The following is an 18,687-nucleotide window of genomic DNA, read 5'->3' on the forward strand; positions in this document are numbered from 1 at the left end:
TACTGTATGGTACTGTGTTCAAGGAGGTTAACGGCAGCAAGCTAACTTAATAGGCTAATTCCATGGCACAGCAGATGATTTAGGTTGTTGGGACCATCATAAGGTTTAGAAGCAGTTCTGAACATACAGCTGGGGTCTGTAAATGGTAGCAGATGGTGAGAATGTGAAAAAAGGCGAAAAACTGACATCTGGAATCCCATCATTTTCATTTGGATGTGACTTGGGAAAAGGCAAATTGTTCCGGATATGCTTTGAATTGAAAATTTGTATATTGCACAACTCTGAGTTTGTTTTGTAGATATCAGTAAGTCTTGAAAAACATCACATTTTTAACAGCATGAAGACAAGGTTTAGATAATTCCTTTCAGATAACTCCTGCAACTTGACTATAAGGCTCCCATATATATCAGAGAGACTCATACTTACCAGCAATAGCTTTTAATACATATATGTTTACATCATTTCAAATTCTTTATATTTTACAAAGGCTAGGAACACTTTACGGAAACATTTACAGTGTCTGGTATGTTATAGTTTTGAGATTTAGGAGGATGTAGAGAAATATGTGACAATCCAGAGATTTGACCGTGAAGATTATTATTTTGTGTGTGGTCAATGTTCATTACGTGAAATATTTTCATCTTTTTTTTTTTTTCAAAATGTAGATGTTGCATTCACTGCTATAAAATTAAGATGACAACAGTACAACAGTACAAATGGAATTTGTCTTGAAAGAAGGGTGAGAAAGCAAAATGAATAAGTCTCATACTTCTTCTACCCCAAGTTCTTTTTCGCTGTGCATGCTGGAAGTTGAAGGGAATCCTGAGACCTATTTCTAGTTTTCGTAAAGAAATGTGGATCTGAGTGTCTCTAAGGTTGTTCTCCAGTATTTAAGAACTTTGCTTTCTGCTTTGCTCCCCCGGACAGCAAACTGTGGGGGGAGGGGGGGAGGTGGGGAGAGAACTTGCCAAATATAAGAAATACTGCATAGCAAATATTCTAGAAATTACATGGTCTTGAAGGGCTTACCTTTGCCCAGTAGAGTAATCCTTCTCTGCAGGTGATTGTATGTAATTCCATAGCAGAGCCAGAAACTGCAAAGAAAAAATATGACTTGATTCTCCTGAAAAAGCATTACTTTTGTTCAAGTCTTACAAAACATTTCAGGAATTTTCAACCTCGGTTAATACTGTCTGTAAAGATTAATCCATAGAATTTTTAAGGAATCATATGATAATGATAGAATCTGTCAGTCTGTAAGCCTATAATTCTGTAACTCATTCTTTTCTATAGGTACTCTCTCTGATACAGTAAACAGAGCAACTGGAGAGTGAAGCTGGCCTGATTTTTGAAGTTCTGCAAAAAAAAATAAAAATAGAATAATCAACTATGACAACAATTTAGCAGAGCAAATGATGGCTTTTCTTGCATTTAATGTTTTAAAATATGTATTGTGTGCCTTTCTGAAGGATAAGTTTTAGTACAAACCGATGTAATGGATTGAGCGCATGAACCTCTTGGTTGAACTCCACAGCCCGTGTTTCAGTTTGAGAATTTGCTTTAGGAAATCAGCTCCATTCGGCGTTTTCATTAACCGTGAGGGTAATGGAATACAGAATAGCTTATAAAATATGCAGATGACAACAAGCTGTGAGGAGTTGCAAATACCTTTCTGTATCAGATCAGAATTCAAAATAAACTTGGCAAATTGGAGAGATGGTCTGAAATCAGCAAAATGAAATTCAATAAAGTGAAGTGCCGTATGATATATTTAGGAAGAATAATTTGGATATGCAAACACAAGATAGGGAATACCTGTCAAGAGAGAAAATCAGTAACAAAGTCTACAATGCATTGCTGTTGCAAACTAGGGAAATGTAATTCTGCAATGCGTGAAGAGGTGTCTAAAATGTTGGGCAATTATTCCAAATTAAGGCTAGCGAGGTCCAACATGACATATTGTATCCATGTTTGGTCATGACTTTTAGAAAAGTTTTGAAAGCTGCATCAGTTAGAGAACTGAGTTTGCCTAATTTAAGACAATGTTAGTAACAACCATCTGATAGATAAAGATTTTAAGACAAAAGGGTAGAGAGGAAGTGTTCTCCATATTCCTGAAAGAAGAATTAAAGGAAATCTCTGTAATTTGCATTCAGAGTGATGAGGATTGTATTTTAGAAAATGCTTTTTAAAGTATGAACCCCAGAAAAAGCCACCTAGAGGTGTTGTAGAACCTCTTTTTCAAGAAAAAGTTATAAAAATCTATGTTGGGTGAGTCTACACAATCCTTCCTTAGCGCAACGTGGACTAGATGATGCCTTTCAGCATATGTTTCTGTAATTCTGGGCAGGAGATGAGAGTAAAGCAAATAGCTTGAAAAAACTTTTCTCTTGAAACATCATGGAAAAGTTGAAAATCCTTCTTCAGTGGGGAAAATTGCACAGCCTTTGGGGCAGACGGGGTACTCAGCAGAGCTTTGTGGGCCACCCGGTGTCTGTAGTCTACAACGTAGGGACCATGGGACTCGGGAATTACCGCGATCCTTTCTGAACTTAAAATCCATTTCTCTCTCACACATATATGTCCAGTTACGAAGAGCGTCAGACGAAGAGCATGACTCATAGTAATCAACTTTGCCTCTTAGTCCTAACTGTGAAAAAAAAAATATTTATTTGTGTTACTTTCTTCCCACAAGAGTTTTCATTAATTCTGTTGATGGCAGCATTCTTCAGCATTACGGTGCCGAAATAGAGCACAGAGCATAATACCCTTCCCTGCCTTCAAAAGTGAGAAAGACATGCAGGAGGGAAACTGACCTTGAAAAGTTAATGCTTTCGTTCCTTATTAATTTAGAAATGCGAGATGACAGTTTGACGGTCTAATTGCAAATTATATTTTTAAATATTTTCTTTTATCAACCTTGATAATTTAACAGAATTTACCAACTGGCAAGTTTCAAGTCTTTTTCGTTCCAAACTCTTACATAGCACAACACTGCTCCTAATCATCTGTGAAAAAGCTGCCATGCAACAGAAGACTGGGAATTGCTAACAGTAATGATAAAAACTCGTTCAAACCAGGCCACAGGTAGAAGCTGTTGCGAAAGCAATCTGCATCTTTTCAAGTTGGTCAAGCTAAAATTGGCTTTTAGAAAAAGCAGTTTGTCTTTCATTACAAAGGAAGCCAAGCTGTTATCCTAGTACCCAAGTACCTAATGTGCAGGTCGAAAAATAAGCAACAATTATATATTGAATAGGGAAAGTTTTATGCAAGTTTGCCTACGTCGCAAGGGGAGGTCTGGTCTAACCTTCGTTACGTAAGCCTCTTCCCTGCTGCTCTAGGAGTTGTCCTGTGGGCTGCAATCTCTTTCAGAATAGGCTGCAAGATTGTGCAGATCGAAGCTAATCCTCTTCCAATACTATTTTGAATGCTGTAATTTAATACTCCTATGGGACTGCCTTTCCCTAAAAGAAAATAGTTTAGCATATTTCATAAAGGAAGTGATAGTATAAGATTAGTTACATAGGGCTGGGCAGTATGAATCATGGTATAAATCATTTCAGGTGAGAAAGTACAGCTTTCACTCCAGAGGGAAGATATTAGGAAGGGACGCCAATGTTTTAACATTTTAATTACATCTACTTGTTTGTTGCTACTTTCATTCTCTCTTTTTCTTTTTGGCTTAACTACTTCTCCCTGAAGTATTGCTGGGTACCTAGTAAGTTGACTAAGCTTGAAAAACTGATTTCAGACACATATGAAATAAGAGCTTGTGAGCTACTGCAGTCACAGGGAATGACTCCTGACTTAGCTGGGTTTTTTAAAAGCACTCTGAGTCTTACAAAAAATACCCCAAACTACTTGAGCTGTCTATTGTTCTATTCACAGCTTTGCCATCATCTGAACTGTATAACAATTTAAATTAAAAAAAAAACCCAAAACAAAAATAAAATCCACATAGATTCTACAGACTGAAAATAAACAGGGGCTGTCTCTGTGGAGTAAGGTGGAGATCTGTTACTTGTCTGCTGCTTTGGTTTAAGGCAGGTTAGAAATGCACTGTTTCTGTAATGTGTAGCAGCTGGCATTGTAGATGAAGTGATTTTTTTTTTTTTTTTTTTTTTTGGCCAGCAGTAATTATCAACAACCTTGTAAGCAAAAGGATGAAATGAATAAGTAAACATTCTCTAAGAAGTTATTTAATTTATGCCTCTTGTTATTTGCAAGCATTCTAGATAAAATGCTTACTGTTGGGTTGCAGAGGTGTGTGGTACATGAGACTATAATGAAATAAACAATTTGCATCTTATTATATAGGTTCTAGAAAAATGTTCTTTCCCTGATCTGATTAAGGACTCTATAGTGAAAAGGATTAAGTATAGTTTTAAGTTAATGTGCTGTGAAATCTTCAGGACTCCCAGGAGTGCGTAATTCAGGGATGTGCATCTATCTTCAAAGGACTGAGACCTAAGTAAAACACATGAAGATCAAGAAGACAGTTTAGAAATTTTTCTAAGATTTGATCCAGGGCTAAACTTTGTTGTTAAGAAGAAAATTATTTTAGACTGACCTAGCACGTACATAATCAGATCTAAGGTGGTAAAACCTAGGTAGGTTACAACACTCAGCTAATACAAATTAATGCATTTTGGTAATTGCACACAGAGTGGATAAACAGGAAGCGATCAAAGACAGCGTCATAAAATGGACTTTATTAATTTATCACTACAACAACGTCTGTATCTGTTATAGAGTTATAATGATGTGTTTAGTACAATTATTTGTGGAGGCATTTTTGTATGTTGTGTGGAGTGTTCACTTTTTGAAGTTGGTTTGTGGAGAGAAGAGATGGTTTTGGCAAGTTAGAAAGTGTGTGAATTTATTCCGCTTCTTCACAAGAATAAATATTTTTTTTTTCTACTGCTATACCGTTAAGACTGAAGATTTTATGGGCACGATGCATAGAATAAGTAAATTAGCATTGTAAATTATGAAGTCTTTTGGCCTTTCAGAGACATGTATTTTTGTGGAAAACAATTTTCTCATTATTTTCTAAGGTGTACAACAATCTGCTGCGCAGTCTAGAAGGTTAACTTTAGGTATTTTGAGATCCTAGCAACTTTTCTCCCTCCCAAACTCTGAATCATAGGAGCCTGGGAAGCGGTGAAGAATTTCACTAGGTAAGATAGAGATTTTTAAGCATTCTTGTGAGTGAGATCTATCACTGACTTCCAGATGAGCGTTTACATGAATGAAATAAGAGATTTGTGCTATGAGTATTTTCCTCTACTTACGTTCTTTTTGTGTTTTTTTTTTTTTTGCTTTATCCTCCTTTTTTGGTTTAGCTCTTATTTTCTCTTTTGAAAGCATTTTTCCTGCTTATATTTTGCCATGAAAAGATAAATTTTAAGACCTCAAACAGGAATGCAAAGCTTTTCAGTGATGCTACCTTTGCATAATAAAACCGTGAATTAAATGTCAGGGTTATAATTATTGCTGAAGTATGCTGGCAGGTGAGACTGGGTAAGTCAAGCCAAGATAAAAAGGTGGTAGAAATAGCTACATTAGAGAGATGTTGTTCAAAGAGTACGTATTAGTGTAAGTTGTAGCAGGCAAAATGATTTGATTAGGCTTTTGTGATGTGTTTGGTTTTAATTTATTGGTGGGTTAATCCTGGCTGAGGGCCGAATGCCCGCCCAGCCGCTCGCACACTGCCCCGCCTCAGCAGAGCCGGGAAAATGGGCTGGGGAAGCAACTACTGTCGCTGGCAAAACAGACTCAAATTAGGGAAAATTAATGTACTGCCAATTAAAACACATTTGGGTAGTGAGAAACAAAGCCAAACGTGATAGCGGTACCTCTCCTTCCCCCCTGCTCCACTTCACTCCTTCGCCGCAGACCCCTCGACCCTTCCCTGAGTGGCCATTTTCTCTCTGCTGCTCCTTCTTCCTCACACTTTTCCCCTGCTCTGGTGTGGGCTCGTCCCACGGCCGCAGACCTTCAGGAAAAGCCTGCACCAGCCTCGGGCTCTCCCTGGGCCACAATTCCTGTCAGGAATTTGCCAGAGGCACCACCAGTGTCGCTGACGAGCCCGCCATTTCCCGCGGCGGGTCCGTTGGGGAGCTGGCGTGAACCGGTTGGGACCGGCGCGGAGCGGCCCCTGCCTGCCCCGACAGAAGCCCGCGCTGCAGCCCGTGCTGCCGTTTTTTGGTTTTTTTTTTTTTCCCTTCCTCATTCTCACCTCCACCACACCACCATTATGTAGATAAGGAGGAAAATGAGAGAGGTGCCAAAAGGTGTTGCAAACAAAGGGATTAAACGTTCTTAAAGTGAAGGGACTTTCATGGCTGCCAGCTGTCGCCTTTCAGTCCACCACGAGGTAACAAGCACCCTCTCCTTTGATCTGATTTTTTTGTGTGTGTGTGGTCTTTTACCTCTTTACCTGTTTTAATTTTACAGATCCTTGCGAATTAGATCCTTGGGGTGTGGTTGCAGAGGTGAGGAAGCAGCTTCAATCCTCCACATGTAGCAGCTGCTCCTGGGACCTGGCACGGCGGTGGGTGTTTTCCCTCAAAAACTGTTGAAAAATGTCGTTAGGTTGTGCAGTCTCCCCCTCGCTTGCTGCAAGGACCAGTGTCGGGTCCTGCACTTTGGCCACAATAACCCCATGCAGCGCTATAGGCTCGGAGCTGAGTGGCTGGAGGACTGTGAAGAGGAAAGGGACCTGGGGGTGTTGGTTGATGCTCAGCTGAACATGAGCCGACAGTGTGCCCAGGTGGCCAAGAGGGCCAATGGCATCCTGGCCTGCATTAGAAATAGTGTGGCCAGCAGGAGCAGGGAGGTAATCATCTCCCTGTATTCGGCACTGGTGAGGCCACACCTTGAGTATTGTGTTCAGTTTTGGGCCCCTCACTACAAGAAAGACATTGAAGCCCTGGAACGTGTCCAGAGAAGGGCAACAAAGCTGGTGAGGGGTCTGGAGCACAAGTCTTATGAGGAGCAGCTGAGAGAGTTTGGATTGTTTAATCTGAAGAAGAGGAGGCTCAGGGGAGACCTCATTGCACTCTATAGCTTCCTGAAGGCAGGTTGTGATGAACAGGGGTTTGGCCTCTTCTCACAGGCAACAAGCAGGACCCGAGGAAATGGCCACAAGTTGTACCAGAGGAGGTTTAGATTGGACTTGAGGAAAAACTTTTTCTCTCAAAGAGTGGTAAGGCACTGGAACGGCCTGCCCAGGGAGGTGGTGGAGTCTCCGTCCTTGGCAGTGTTCAAGAGGTGGCTTGATGAGGAGCTACAAGATATGGTTTAGTAGCTGTGGCAGCAATGGTAGTGGGAAGACGGTTGGACTAGATGATCTTATAGGTCCCATCCAACCATGTGATTCTATGATTCTATGATTCTAAGGACTGTTCCTAATGGTTTGGTTAACTTGTTTTGGGTCTCAGGCGACTAGTTAGTGACCAGCAAAATTGGGACGGAAATTAGTATTTTGGCTCTTAAAAATTCTTCAGATTTTTAGGGCAACATAATTAAGTATATGTGTGTGAACAATGTCTCTCATTTCAGTAGGGCTGTTGATGTCCTCATATTTAGGCACATAATTCTTGTTTGAGGCCATTCTCTACAATTCAGTGTGTTACGTCCGTTATATAATTGAGAGTGTCAGCCATTTTTAACTTCACCCAAATGTAACTCCTCAGACTGAAATTTCCTGTGCTAGGTATTGTGAGTAAGGCTGAATTTTTTTCTGGAAGAAAGCATTAGCTAACATGTTTCTGCGACCAAGAAAAATGTGTTGGTGGTTTTTTTAATCTGGGATGAACTCTGCTGCTCTTACATTTTGGAGCAAGAAATGCAGCAGAAGAGCTTTCTGGTCTGAAAGCAGCTACTGGCATTAACAACAGTCCTCTTTGCCAGTGTGTGAAAATGTAAGTAAATTTGATCAAATAATGAAGTTCTAAAAATTACATATTGCAAGTGATATTAGATATAATGCTGTAATAAAATTTGGCGGCTGATTGCTGCCTATATTGAGAACATACTTCTCTGTGTAACTCCTACATGTGAAACCACAGAAAATTGCATTTTGTCCTTATTTCTGCCACAGAGCAATTGGGTGTGGCTGGATAAGTCCCTTAGAGTAGCAACTTGGTCATTAATTTTGTGTTTAGGTTAGGTTTTTATTTCTGGACTCTTCCTATTCTTGCAGTCTCCTCAGATCTGTAGAAAGCTTGTAAAAAAAGCTGACCATGTGGTGATTTTGTGAGCTCTTTTAGCCACTAAAATTACATTAAAATTTTAATTTGTATGCCTTACTGTCCTGCATCTTTGCAATTGGTTTAACTGCCGTCATGCCTTAGCAGAGGTTTGAGGTGATGCTTTTATTGTTTTATAATTGCCCTTCACATGTAAGCGCTGTCTGTTCTGTGCATCGAATGAGCTGGGGCTCAGGAGGAATATTGCTACCTTAGGACTTGAAGGAACGTCAGGACGTCAACCAGTCCATTGTCCTAACCGTGATGCAAATAATCTGCGTGGGTAATACATGATAGGTGTGCTGAGAGCTTTCAGAGCAGGGTAACGGTGGCAGATCACTCAATTCCGGTGTTTCAGAAACCTTATTGCCAGAAAGTTCTTCTTCGCATCAAACTGAAGTCTCGCCTGCCTCAGTGCAATGTAGTTAGTGTTTGTGTTAAAACAAACACGCAGGTGAGGTTACGCAGACCGCTTTGTATTTCACACTTTTTAACTGAAGGTTGATTTCATATGTGTGAAGTGATCACATGTAGTACATGCTGAGACTGAAAGTATTTTTGCATCTGAAGATGTATTTTTATTTATGGCTCAGTCAAAATAAATTAAAATAATCGATAATTGTTTTGAAAGGAAATTACTAGGAGCACTATATATCTACCATGGCAAGTGCTGAAGAGATGAGAATGTCTCATAATGCCAGAATCAGTTGTGTAAACATGGGTATTTATATACTCAACAGCAGCAAATCTCTGAGAGTTGTTTTTTGTGGTTTTTTTTTTTTTTTTTTTCCTCTTGGCCTCACTTCTATCCCAAAGGAGGAGGAGGAGAAAACTAATGTTCCTATCACACATGTTCCATTATTGATTTCTATTCCAATCTACCCAAAGTTCTTCAGTGCTGGAAATAATTAGACTCTGTGAACAGAGATGAAGCAAAAATCCATACAATGCTGGATTGCCAGAAATGAAGACAAGGGTGCCTAATTAATGTTGCATATAGAATGCCTTTTGGATGAATGGGCTTCCCTTTCTCAGAAGCAGCTCAACAGTGGTTATGTCACAAATCTACTGTTAATTAAATAGTGTTCACTGTGTGCCGATAAAAATGGCATGGAGAAAAAAAACATTGGACAGCAGCAGCATTTTATAAGAGCTCTGCAATTAAAAGAAAAGCCTGTGAAAAATAAACTTGCGGGTTTCATACTGATGGCAAGATATGTTCTTCTGTACGAAATTCACTTTATGGATTGTCTCAAATTGGTGATGAAGTTTCCTGCAGTAGCACATGCTCTCGGTGGCTTTGCAGTGGTCATCCCCTTCTCCCTTTCTGGTCTCCCTGAATCCACTCTGATTTCTTTTTTCCCTTGCCATTCTCTTGTTACACATCCAGAGGAACTTAGGACCTTGTTTCTGTCAACTAAAAAACACTCCTGCGCTGGTCTTGCTTCTGTGCAGTGCACAGCCAGGTGCATGCCAGTGAGGAAAGGCCTCTGTTTTAGAGGCTGAGAGGAGAGTGTGTGTAGCAGCCCTGATGGATTCACCATCATAATTATTAGCCCACTCAGTTTTCTGTGAAACTGGACTTCTTTTTAGCATGCTACATGCCTATGCATGCTGCAGAAAACAGCAATGGGGTTTTTGGTGTGTCAGAGGCCTCTGACAGTAGAGGGATTCTGGGACAGTTGTTCTCGTCCCGTAATTTGCAGGCCCCAGGCATGCCTTCTTTCAGCCTTTAATTCTCTCTTTTTATCTCTATTCCCTCCTTGCTCTTCTAGATATCTGTTTTGGCCAGTCTAAGTGATACGGTTGCTCGCTGTGCATCTCTGGAGAATTTAAATAGCATCGCTCCTTCCTTCTCCTTTCTCCTTATAAATGCAACGGAAATTTCTCCTCGTTAGGCAAAGATAGAAAACGTTTTTGGTTTTTTTTTTTTTCCTCTCTGGCAAACTAGAGAAAGAGTAAAACCCAGGCTCCTTTTGTTGAGCAGATGAATTCAACTGATGAACCTGTAGGAATACTCCTAGACTGTGTCTGAAACTCCAAGAATAGATGTGTTTTCTGATGAAAATCTGGTTGGCGTAAATACATTTTTAGCATGGATTTGATAGAGGGAATTGTTTTTCCCAGTATCGTAGAAGCTGTGGTTCTGATTTAGCAATGTTATGAAATAATTTGAGTGCAGGACCAAAGTATTTTTTAAAAAGATATTTTTATAATAGAGTACTTTCTAAGACCTCTCTTTTCATCCCATGTGGCTGCTTAGCATTAACTTTCTCTACTGTAATTCTGTTTTAATAAGCTTTTTTCTCTGCAAACTGTCGGCTCTGATGCTCAGCTGATAGGTGCACACACAAGTTGTGATTCCTCTCTCCATCTTTGCATTTTGATTCTGAATTCCAGATTTTGTCTGTTTAAATAATCTACTCCTGGGACTTAAGTCAACTCATAGATACTTTTTGATGTTCAACAAATAGTAAAGCATTACAGTAATTTAAATCAAATAACCAAATCCATATGAAATACACCACTCTTATCTTTCCAACAGATTTCTTTTCTTCCCTGGATCCATTTTAAGCTACACTGCAGCTGCCAAATCAAAAATAAACCAAGTGTTCAATATAGGGATGTGGTAAATGTATGATTTCCATTACATCCCAGTGTGCTACATAATAAAAAATGAAAACATGTAACACGTTTTGCGTATAGAATTGAAATGGATTTTCTGACCTAGTCCCAGTGAATAGCTGCTAAAGTGATGGGAGAGACTGTAGCTTTTGGACTGTCGTTACCATTTGAGTTATTTCTCAGTGACAGGAGACTTTAGACCTGTGGGCACAGTAAGGGAAAAAGCAGAGAGTCTTTTTGTCCTTTTTCCCTTTGGCCCTCAGCAGCAGGCTGGCAAGCCAATGCTTTTGAAGTTATTTTAGGTGTGGGAAAGTGTTTCGCGTTGGTACGGCTTTTCATATGTTGTCCTGTTGCCTGTTGGTAAGAACAAAATCTAACGAAGTATTTTCAAATATATTTAAGGGTTTTAATCACTGGAACTTTAAGAGAGTGTGAAAACAGTTCTGGTTTCACAAAAATTAGTCGTTTTTGTTGTTTTGTTCAGTAGCAGCAGAAACTCATCTACATAGCATATTGTCCTGGTTCTGATTCTCCCCTGAGCTGAGAGAGGAGCTGGAGCCGGTGGCACCTGTGGTTGGGGACACAGCTGGGGCAGGTTACTGCTCAGCCACCAGTTGGGACAGGTTACCCAAACTGGCCTGGGCCCTTCCATCCCATGGGACACCAGCTCAGGGTGTCAGTGAGGAGGGGGCTGAGGGGAGGCTCCTGCTACTCTGGAGGAAGCTGGGCGTCAGGATCCGCTGTGAGCTGTTGTGCGTAAGTATATTCTGTTGTTTTTGTTTTTCATCTCTCTTTTCTTTTCCTCTGTTGTTCTCTTAGACTGTTTAAACTCATGAATTTTGCAACCTTTTCTTTCCTGATTCTCCTCCTCGTTCCACTTCGGGGGGGGCAGTGAGGGCAGGGAGTGAGTGAGTGACTGTGTGGTATTTTAGCTGCTGAGTGGGGCTAAATCATGACAGTTCTTTTTGTGGCCAGCTTGAGACACAAAGGACTGAGATAGCTACAGATCTGACCAGAGTGACTTGAAACAAAATTTGTTATTCACACTTGTTACATCAGTTACTAGTTGTTGGTTGCTAGTGCTAGTCCATATTGTATCGGTTACTAGCTGCTGTGGTTGGTCATGTTGCTGGTTATGTACGCTGTTATACCTACTGTGTATTCCCTGTGGTGCTCTTTGTCACCTTGGGGAGAATGATGAGGATTATTGTTTTGTTGTACTATGCAATATCAATTTATGATGTGGTTACATCAATGGCTGTGAAGTTAAGTCAGTACCTGTGTGTAGATTATTTCCCCGACTCTTTCACCTCCAGGAGAGTCACAACAGTTTTTGAGAACTTGGAATACCCTGGAGTTTGTTCAAGCTAGCATGCTCTTATTGCTATGTTTCCTGAATGTTCAATTTTAAATTCTTAGGAACATAGAAACCATCACTGCTTGTTCATCCAGAATCCGAGTCCTCAGTAGCTGTTGCCCTGAGTTAAATGAATCTCACTGCTCTGTATTTCATATAACATGGAATCAATACAGAATATAATCTGCCTTTCTTTTCTGTGGTAGCTTGGCTTTACATCCCCAAAAAGACATTGTAGTCACTGGCAGTGATGACCACCTCTGGAAAATGTGGGCTTTGCCTGGTGGGAATATCATCTTGACAGGTGAAGGTCACAATGATTGGCTTTCGGGCTGCTGCTTCCATCCAAGGTTAGTGCAAACAGTCCCCTGAACTAGCACTAATCCCTTTTGGGGACTGCTTGTTTGCTCTTTCTTTGTTCACTGACCTGCTTTGATGACTTCCTATTCTCAGTGTAACCCTACGCTCTTTGCTGAATTTCCAAACATGTAGATAAATGTTCCTCAGGCTTTCGGTGTGTTGACTTAAGATTGATTGCTTTTAGTATTTTGTACATCTTAAGCTTTGTCCACGTGCCAGTGCACGTAAGGAGGAGTAATAAGCTTTTTAGGTCTTACTGTATTCATTTTCTCTGCGGTCAGGCACTACAACAAACATGGTTCCATTGTTAATAATACAGAAAAGTTGATTTCTTGTCTTAGGCGTTATTTGTCATATGATTAAGTGTATTCAGGTGTACCTAGAGAAGATTTTTTTTTTTTCTCTCCTTTATACAGATTTGAAGCTGAATTAATAAATGAAAGTGAACATTGAAAATAGGAAATAAATGTTTAGGTTACAAGGGTTATGAAAATAGGCCAAACGTGGAGTAGATTTCTTGGTAATTTTTGTTGAAAAATAGAATCATAGAATCATAGAATGGTTAGGGTTGGAAGGGACCTTCAAAGGTCATCTAGTCCAACCCCCCTGCAAGGAGCAGGGACATCTCCAACCAGAGCAGGTCGCTCAGAGCCCCGGCCAACCTGGCCTGGAATGTTTCCAGGGATGGGGCTTCCACCACCTTTCTGGCAACCTGTTCCAGTGTTCTATAACTCGCATTGTAAAAAATTTTTTCCTAATTTCTAATCTAAATCTACCCCCCTCTATTTTAAAACCATTACCTCTCGTCCTATCGCAACAGACCCTACTGAACAGCCTTTCCCCATCTTTCCTGTAGGCCCCCTTGAGGCACTGGAAGACCGCTATCAGGTCTCCCCGGAGCCTCCTCTTCTCCAGGCTGAACAGCCCCCCTCTCTCAGCCTGTCCTCATAGGAGAGGTGCTCCAGCCCTCTGATCATCTTTGTGGCCTCCTCTGGACCTTCTCCAGCTGGTCCATGTCCGTCTTGTGCTGGGAACTCCAGAACTGGACACAGTACTCCAGGTAGGGTCGTTTTGCTCTCTCAAAAAAAAAACTGAACCAGATTTCCATTTGTTACGTCTGAGCCTCTACATGTTAAAATGATCTTGCATCAGATTTGTGAGGCTGCAGTTGTAGTGGAGTTTTTTACTGATAATGTGATAAAAGTCTGCCAGGCTACTCACCTGGGGTTCACTGATAAAAAGAGCATTATTAAACCTCCAACCTTGTATTTTCATTGTATTTATTTTATGAAGCAACATTAGCTCTTTTCTTTTTGAGGAGGAAAAGTATCCTATCTAATTTCATGGTTCCTCCTAATTTCTTGTGTTGTAATGAGTTTGCAAACGTACTCACAATCCTCTAAACGCAAGAAAGTCCCCTCCCTCTTTTCAAAACCTCAAAACATGGAGTCATGCTTTCTGGGATGAGTTAAACGCACACTTATTCTTTTCATGCATCTCCTTCTCTTATGAAACAGGCTTTTTCTTAAGATGCTTATGTTTCACAATGTTCTCTCTTTCATGTGTCTATCCTTAGAAATAATTTTATATAATTAAAATAAGATAATAATATTTGATTTAAATAATTACGTATAATACAGGAGGAGAGAGATGGAAGGCTCAGCTTCTTATTTTAAGATGGTAGGAAAATTTTTCTATTACCAAATGATAGGTTGCACAAAATTTGTGAGCATGCTGGACATTCTGAGTCTAACTTGCAGATAAACAGAATGCTGCCTTACCTCTTACCTGTTATGAATATAAAACTCATCAGAGGGAAAGAACGGGAAATACAATTAGAAGAGCGTGTTATCGTTTATAAAGCTGCTGGGCATGCTAATCAGATTTCGATAATGCATTGTTACCATGACACCCGCTGACTCAGAGACTCAAAACTATTTTCTCATTAGTCTTTGACCAGAATACAGTCCTTTCAATAGGCTTTCCTATTTCTCATTCAATTATTGAAATTAAAATGAGTTGAGGTACATCGTTATTCTCTTGCAGTATAAATTGACTCCTGCTGAATGCTCTGGAGTGATTCAAAAGCAGTACTGTTAAAATATTGTCTTCTGTTTCTGGATAAAACATATAATGTGACAGAGTACATTTAATCATACTTTTTAATCATACTTTTTTTTTATTAGTAGAGGATTTATATATATGAGGTGTTACAGAAGTAAAAACAAATAAAAATGGAAGGTTCTCATAGAATTTTTCTGGAATCAAATGTAGATAGCCTCTCATTTTATTCCCATTTGAAGGATTTAAAATTATGTTCATCCCAAAGTTTAAAAGAAAAATATTTTTGTGGCACTGGACTATTAAATTGTGATCCAGAAATCTGAGTGGAACTTCCACACTTCTACATTCTTTCCTTTTTGGTCTCTGTTGGATCATTTCTCCTCTGTATTTCTTTCCTCCATCTGTAAAATCAGGTTTAGAACAATCTCCACCTTTGGTCTGAGAAATATTCTGTAGGATGCACGTGCATGCACAGTCACACACACAAGTCCACTTTCACGCCTCTTTGGACAGCATTGGAATAATCCACACGCTGACATTGAGTGTACTAAGAATTTGAGGAGAAACAAATCTAGAACTATGATGTGAATTTAACTGATGCTTTTGCACAAGCAAATGACTTAGAATGCCAGAAATCCATTTTTACGTGTTCACAGCGTAATGTTACTTGAACAAGAGTCTTTCTCATGGTTGCGTTTGTGCCACTACTGTAAATAGAGGTAGAGTTGCAAGTCTTGCTGGTAGCTGTGAAGATCTCTAATTTTAAAGTTGAAAGTGCTGCTGAGTTTATATATCCTCAGCTTCTCCAAGAGCAATGAGAGAATGTGGGTTGGTAGTAGGAACTTACCTGTGTAGAATAAAAGGATAAAAGTATGTTTTGGGCTCTGGCCCTTGCTGACTGATTAATACTTAATAGTGCCGAGGATTGTATTGGAGTCTTTCCCAGTAATGATGTACAGCAGTGTCCTTGCATATCATAATACCATTGAGTCTTAGGGGCAAAAGCCACTGAGTTTCTGAAGAGTTGTTGGATGGAGTTGTCTCCTTTTCCCCCTCATGATCCATGTGCTTCATTCCACGATTACTTTTTGCTTAAAAACCCAGAGGCATCTCCTTTACATCTGAGCAAAGTAGAGTGAGGTGAGAAAGCATGGTTTGAGGAAGCTCTGGAATCTGGTGGTGTGTACTTTTTTGCATTGCACCCAGTGCTCTTCAGTCTGTACAAAGGGTCTTAGTCCCCCATGAGTTCTCCACCTGTGGCAGTGGCTCCCAGGACAATAGATGAAGGGGAGCAGACTAGCTCTGTGCCTGTGAGGAGAGCCGAACATCTCTGTTGTGATGCTCTCTGCAGATCTGAAAGGAGAATTTTGCCTTAAGCTTTTTAAATAAAAGTAAAACTTCAAACAGGTCCTGTCATCTACAGAGAACAGTAGCTGGAAGGAGGGAGGAAAACAGTGCTTCCCTTTTGAAGCTGAGGTGACAACCTGGTCAAACTTCAAAAACAAACACTATTTTAGCTCTGTTCTGACTGAGCAGTACTTTGCAGATAAATTAGCTCTTGCAAGTTCCTGTCAATGTTGAAAAATTTCAGAATATTTTCCAACTTACGTTTCATTTGTGTGAAGGAGTGAGGGAGTCAGAATGACTCCTGCCGCAGCTGTCCACAGAGGCTTCACGTTGAAAATCTGGATAGCTGGAGAAGAGCTGTGTGGTGTACCTGTGGATACCAGGTGGCCCAAATGTTTGGAATAGCAGACAAAAATCTGCATCTTTTGCCGGTTTCCGTATAAGCTGAGGATGCTACACTTCTAAGAACCATACTAATTACCCTAAGATATTTCAGGACATGTAGTAGATTTATTTATCTTTATTACTAACCTTCCTGGGTGACGAAAGAATCAAGCTGTGCAGCATAGCAGAGGTGGTTGCTAATGTCCAGTAAAATCCCGGTGGACAGTAAAATATTGTATTCTTGGTCCGCGTGTGTGCTGGTATAATACGTAATGCCCTTAATATATTCATGAATATTAATCAAGTCAAGTCTTCTAAAATATTTGTAGCCCTTTTCATGCAAACATTGTTTGAGTCTGTGGAATACAATGAATTCTGAATTGAAAAGAAGTACAAACTGTAGATTCTTAAAACTATTTAAAACTTGTACCGAAAATTGTCAAATTGTCAACTCCTTTGTAATGTTTTGTTCACTTGAGACAGAAGCTGAATTGCTTGTATTCTATCTGTTGCTATTTCAGCTCTCACAGTTGCTGAGGAATGAAATCAAAACTGTTATGAATTTGTTTATTATACTAAAAAATGCCACAGCAGTTATCTTGAACTGTTTGTGTTCTCTTTTAGTTCTTTTGCTCTTGGAAGACTGAAGATAGGAAAAAACCAAACCATGATAGGGTAAGTACATTCACGCATCGTGAAGATAAAGGTAGTAAATGTTTGATATCCTAGAAGTAGGTGCCAGTGAGCGGATGCAAGAGACTGATGAGGTGTTGGGCTGAAAGAACAACCCATGTTCTGAAAGAAGAGAAGGAGCCCTAGATTGTATCTCTGCATGTTACCCTGTTGAAAATCAGTGCATGACTAGGTGGGAAAGACAACCTCCTAGAGGCAGGGTGCAGAAGAAATTAGCAGAATATGTTGAGAGTTGATGGGAAGACTCAAGAGAGTGGTTGGATGGGTTGGGGAAGGAATAACAACTCCCAAATGGGCTTGAATTCATTCAAGAAGCATTTGGCGGAGTTGTGTAGCACGTCAGAGCAGGCTATGGCAGGGCAGTGATTTTGATGCTCCCTAAGTGACTGGAGGGTTATCGGTAGTCAGCAATGAAACTTCTGTGAACGCTTGGTCTGCAGAAAGCTCCGAGCACCTTTCTCTAAAAACAGGGTCTCTTCCAGCTGTGTAAAGCTGAGCACCACAAGGTCACTACTGATCTTATGCTGACCACAACATAAGCAGCCAAAAGCTATGAAGTCTGCTCTTAACTTTAGCCGTGCTCTGTCTCTAGTGGAAATTTAAGTTTCGAGATGAGGAACACAGGATACCGTTTGGAAAATCCAGCTGGATGCTCAGAACCTCTTCCAGGATTGAAATCTATGGTGCTGCGTGTGACCATGGTAGCCTCCCAAGTCTAAGTCCGAAGTGTTGCTGACAATCTTGAATTAAAGGGGCCAGGTTAGTGATACTTCCTCAAAGTTTTAAAGAGCGGTGACTGATAAATGTGTAATTGTGGAATTTCCTCATTTTACAAAAACTTTTAAGGTTTAAAAAATAAATTCCTGAGCAGAATTGAAGCCAGAATAAACCGAGAAACTGAAAAGAACTCTTGCTCAGGTAAGTCCCTGCTTTTATTTTTTACATGATTTTAATTTTTTTGTTATGTTGTTACTTGGACTTGTGAAGAAACTACCCAGAGATGAATTGCGATGTGAAAAAAGGATAGGCTCTAAAGCCCAGCAGAACAGTAATCCAGAAATGGATAGGGTTTGGAGAAACCTCTGAGGAATGGTGGGAGAGAAGAGCTAATTTCAGGAGGGAAGACATTAACAGAAAGGGGAGGCAAGCCAGATGTCAAGACAGCCATGATCAGAGGTAACAGGCAGAATCTGACACTGCTCATTACTTATGACGTCTCAGAGGACTTGTGCGTGGAGATGGAGGGAAACAGTGAGGAGCAAAAATCAGACTTGACAGGTTGGCAGGTACATGTAGAATTTCAGAATTTCACAGTGGACACGCTTTTCTAGTTTGAGACCTGATAGTGCTTTGATTATCAAGGTGAATTACAAGCAGGGAGCATGCTTCTTTTTTCATCCCCTGCCTATACAGCTCTTGGCTCACTGTGGACTGAACTGGTGAGGAGAGTCCCATTACTGGTAGATGTTGGTGTGTCGATCCACACCAATCTTCTTGCCATTTATGATATTCTCATATATCAGTGTGTGGTGAGAAACATGTACAGGGTGAGAAACATGTACAGAGAGTCAGTCAGACACAAAAAATAAATGACTGGTTTCT

General features: G+C 40.2%; 1 protein-coding gene across 1 annotated transcript in view; it reads left to right on the forward strand.

Moving 5' to 3' along the window:
• Window positions 1–18,687, forward strand: part of SPAG16 (sperm associated antigen 16) — a 393,690-nt gene that overhangs the window by 182,516 nt on the left and 192,487 nt on the right. Inside the window, 1 exon segment of the mRNA XM_086751201.1 lies at window positions 12,444–12,587. Within this exon segment, the coding sequence (XP_086607327.1) occupies window positions 12,444–12,587 (144 nt within the window).

This window comes from Chlamydotis macqueenii, chromosome 6, assembly GCF_036417535.1.
Source record: "Chlamydotis macqueenii isolate bChlMac1 chromosome 6, bChlMac1.mat, whole genome shotgun sequence".
NCBI lineage: Eukaryota > Metazoa > Chordata > Aves > Otidiformes > Otididae > Chlamydotis > Chlamydotis macqueenii.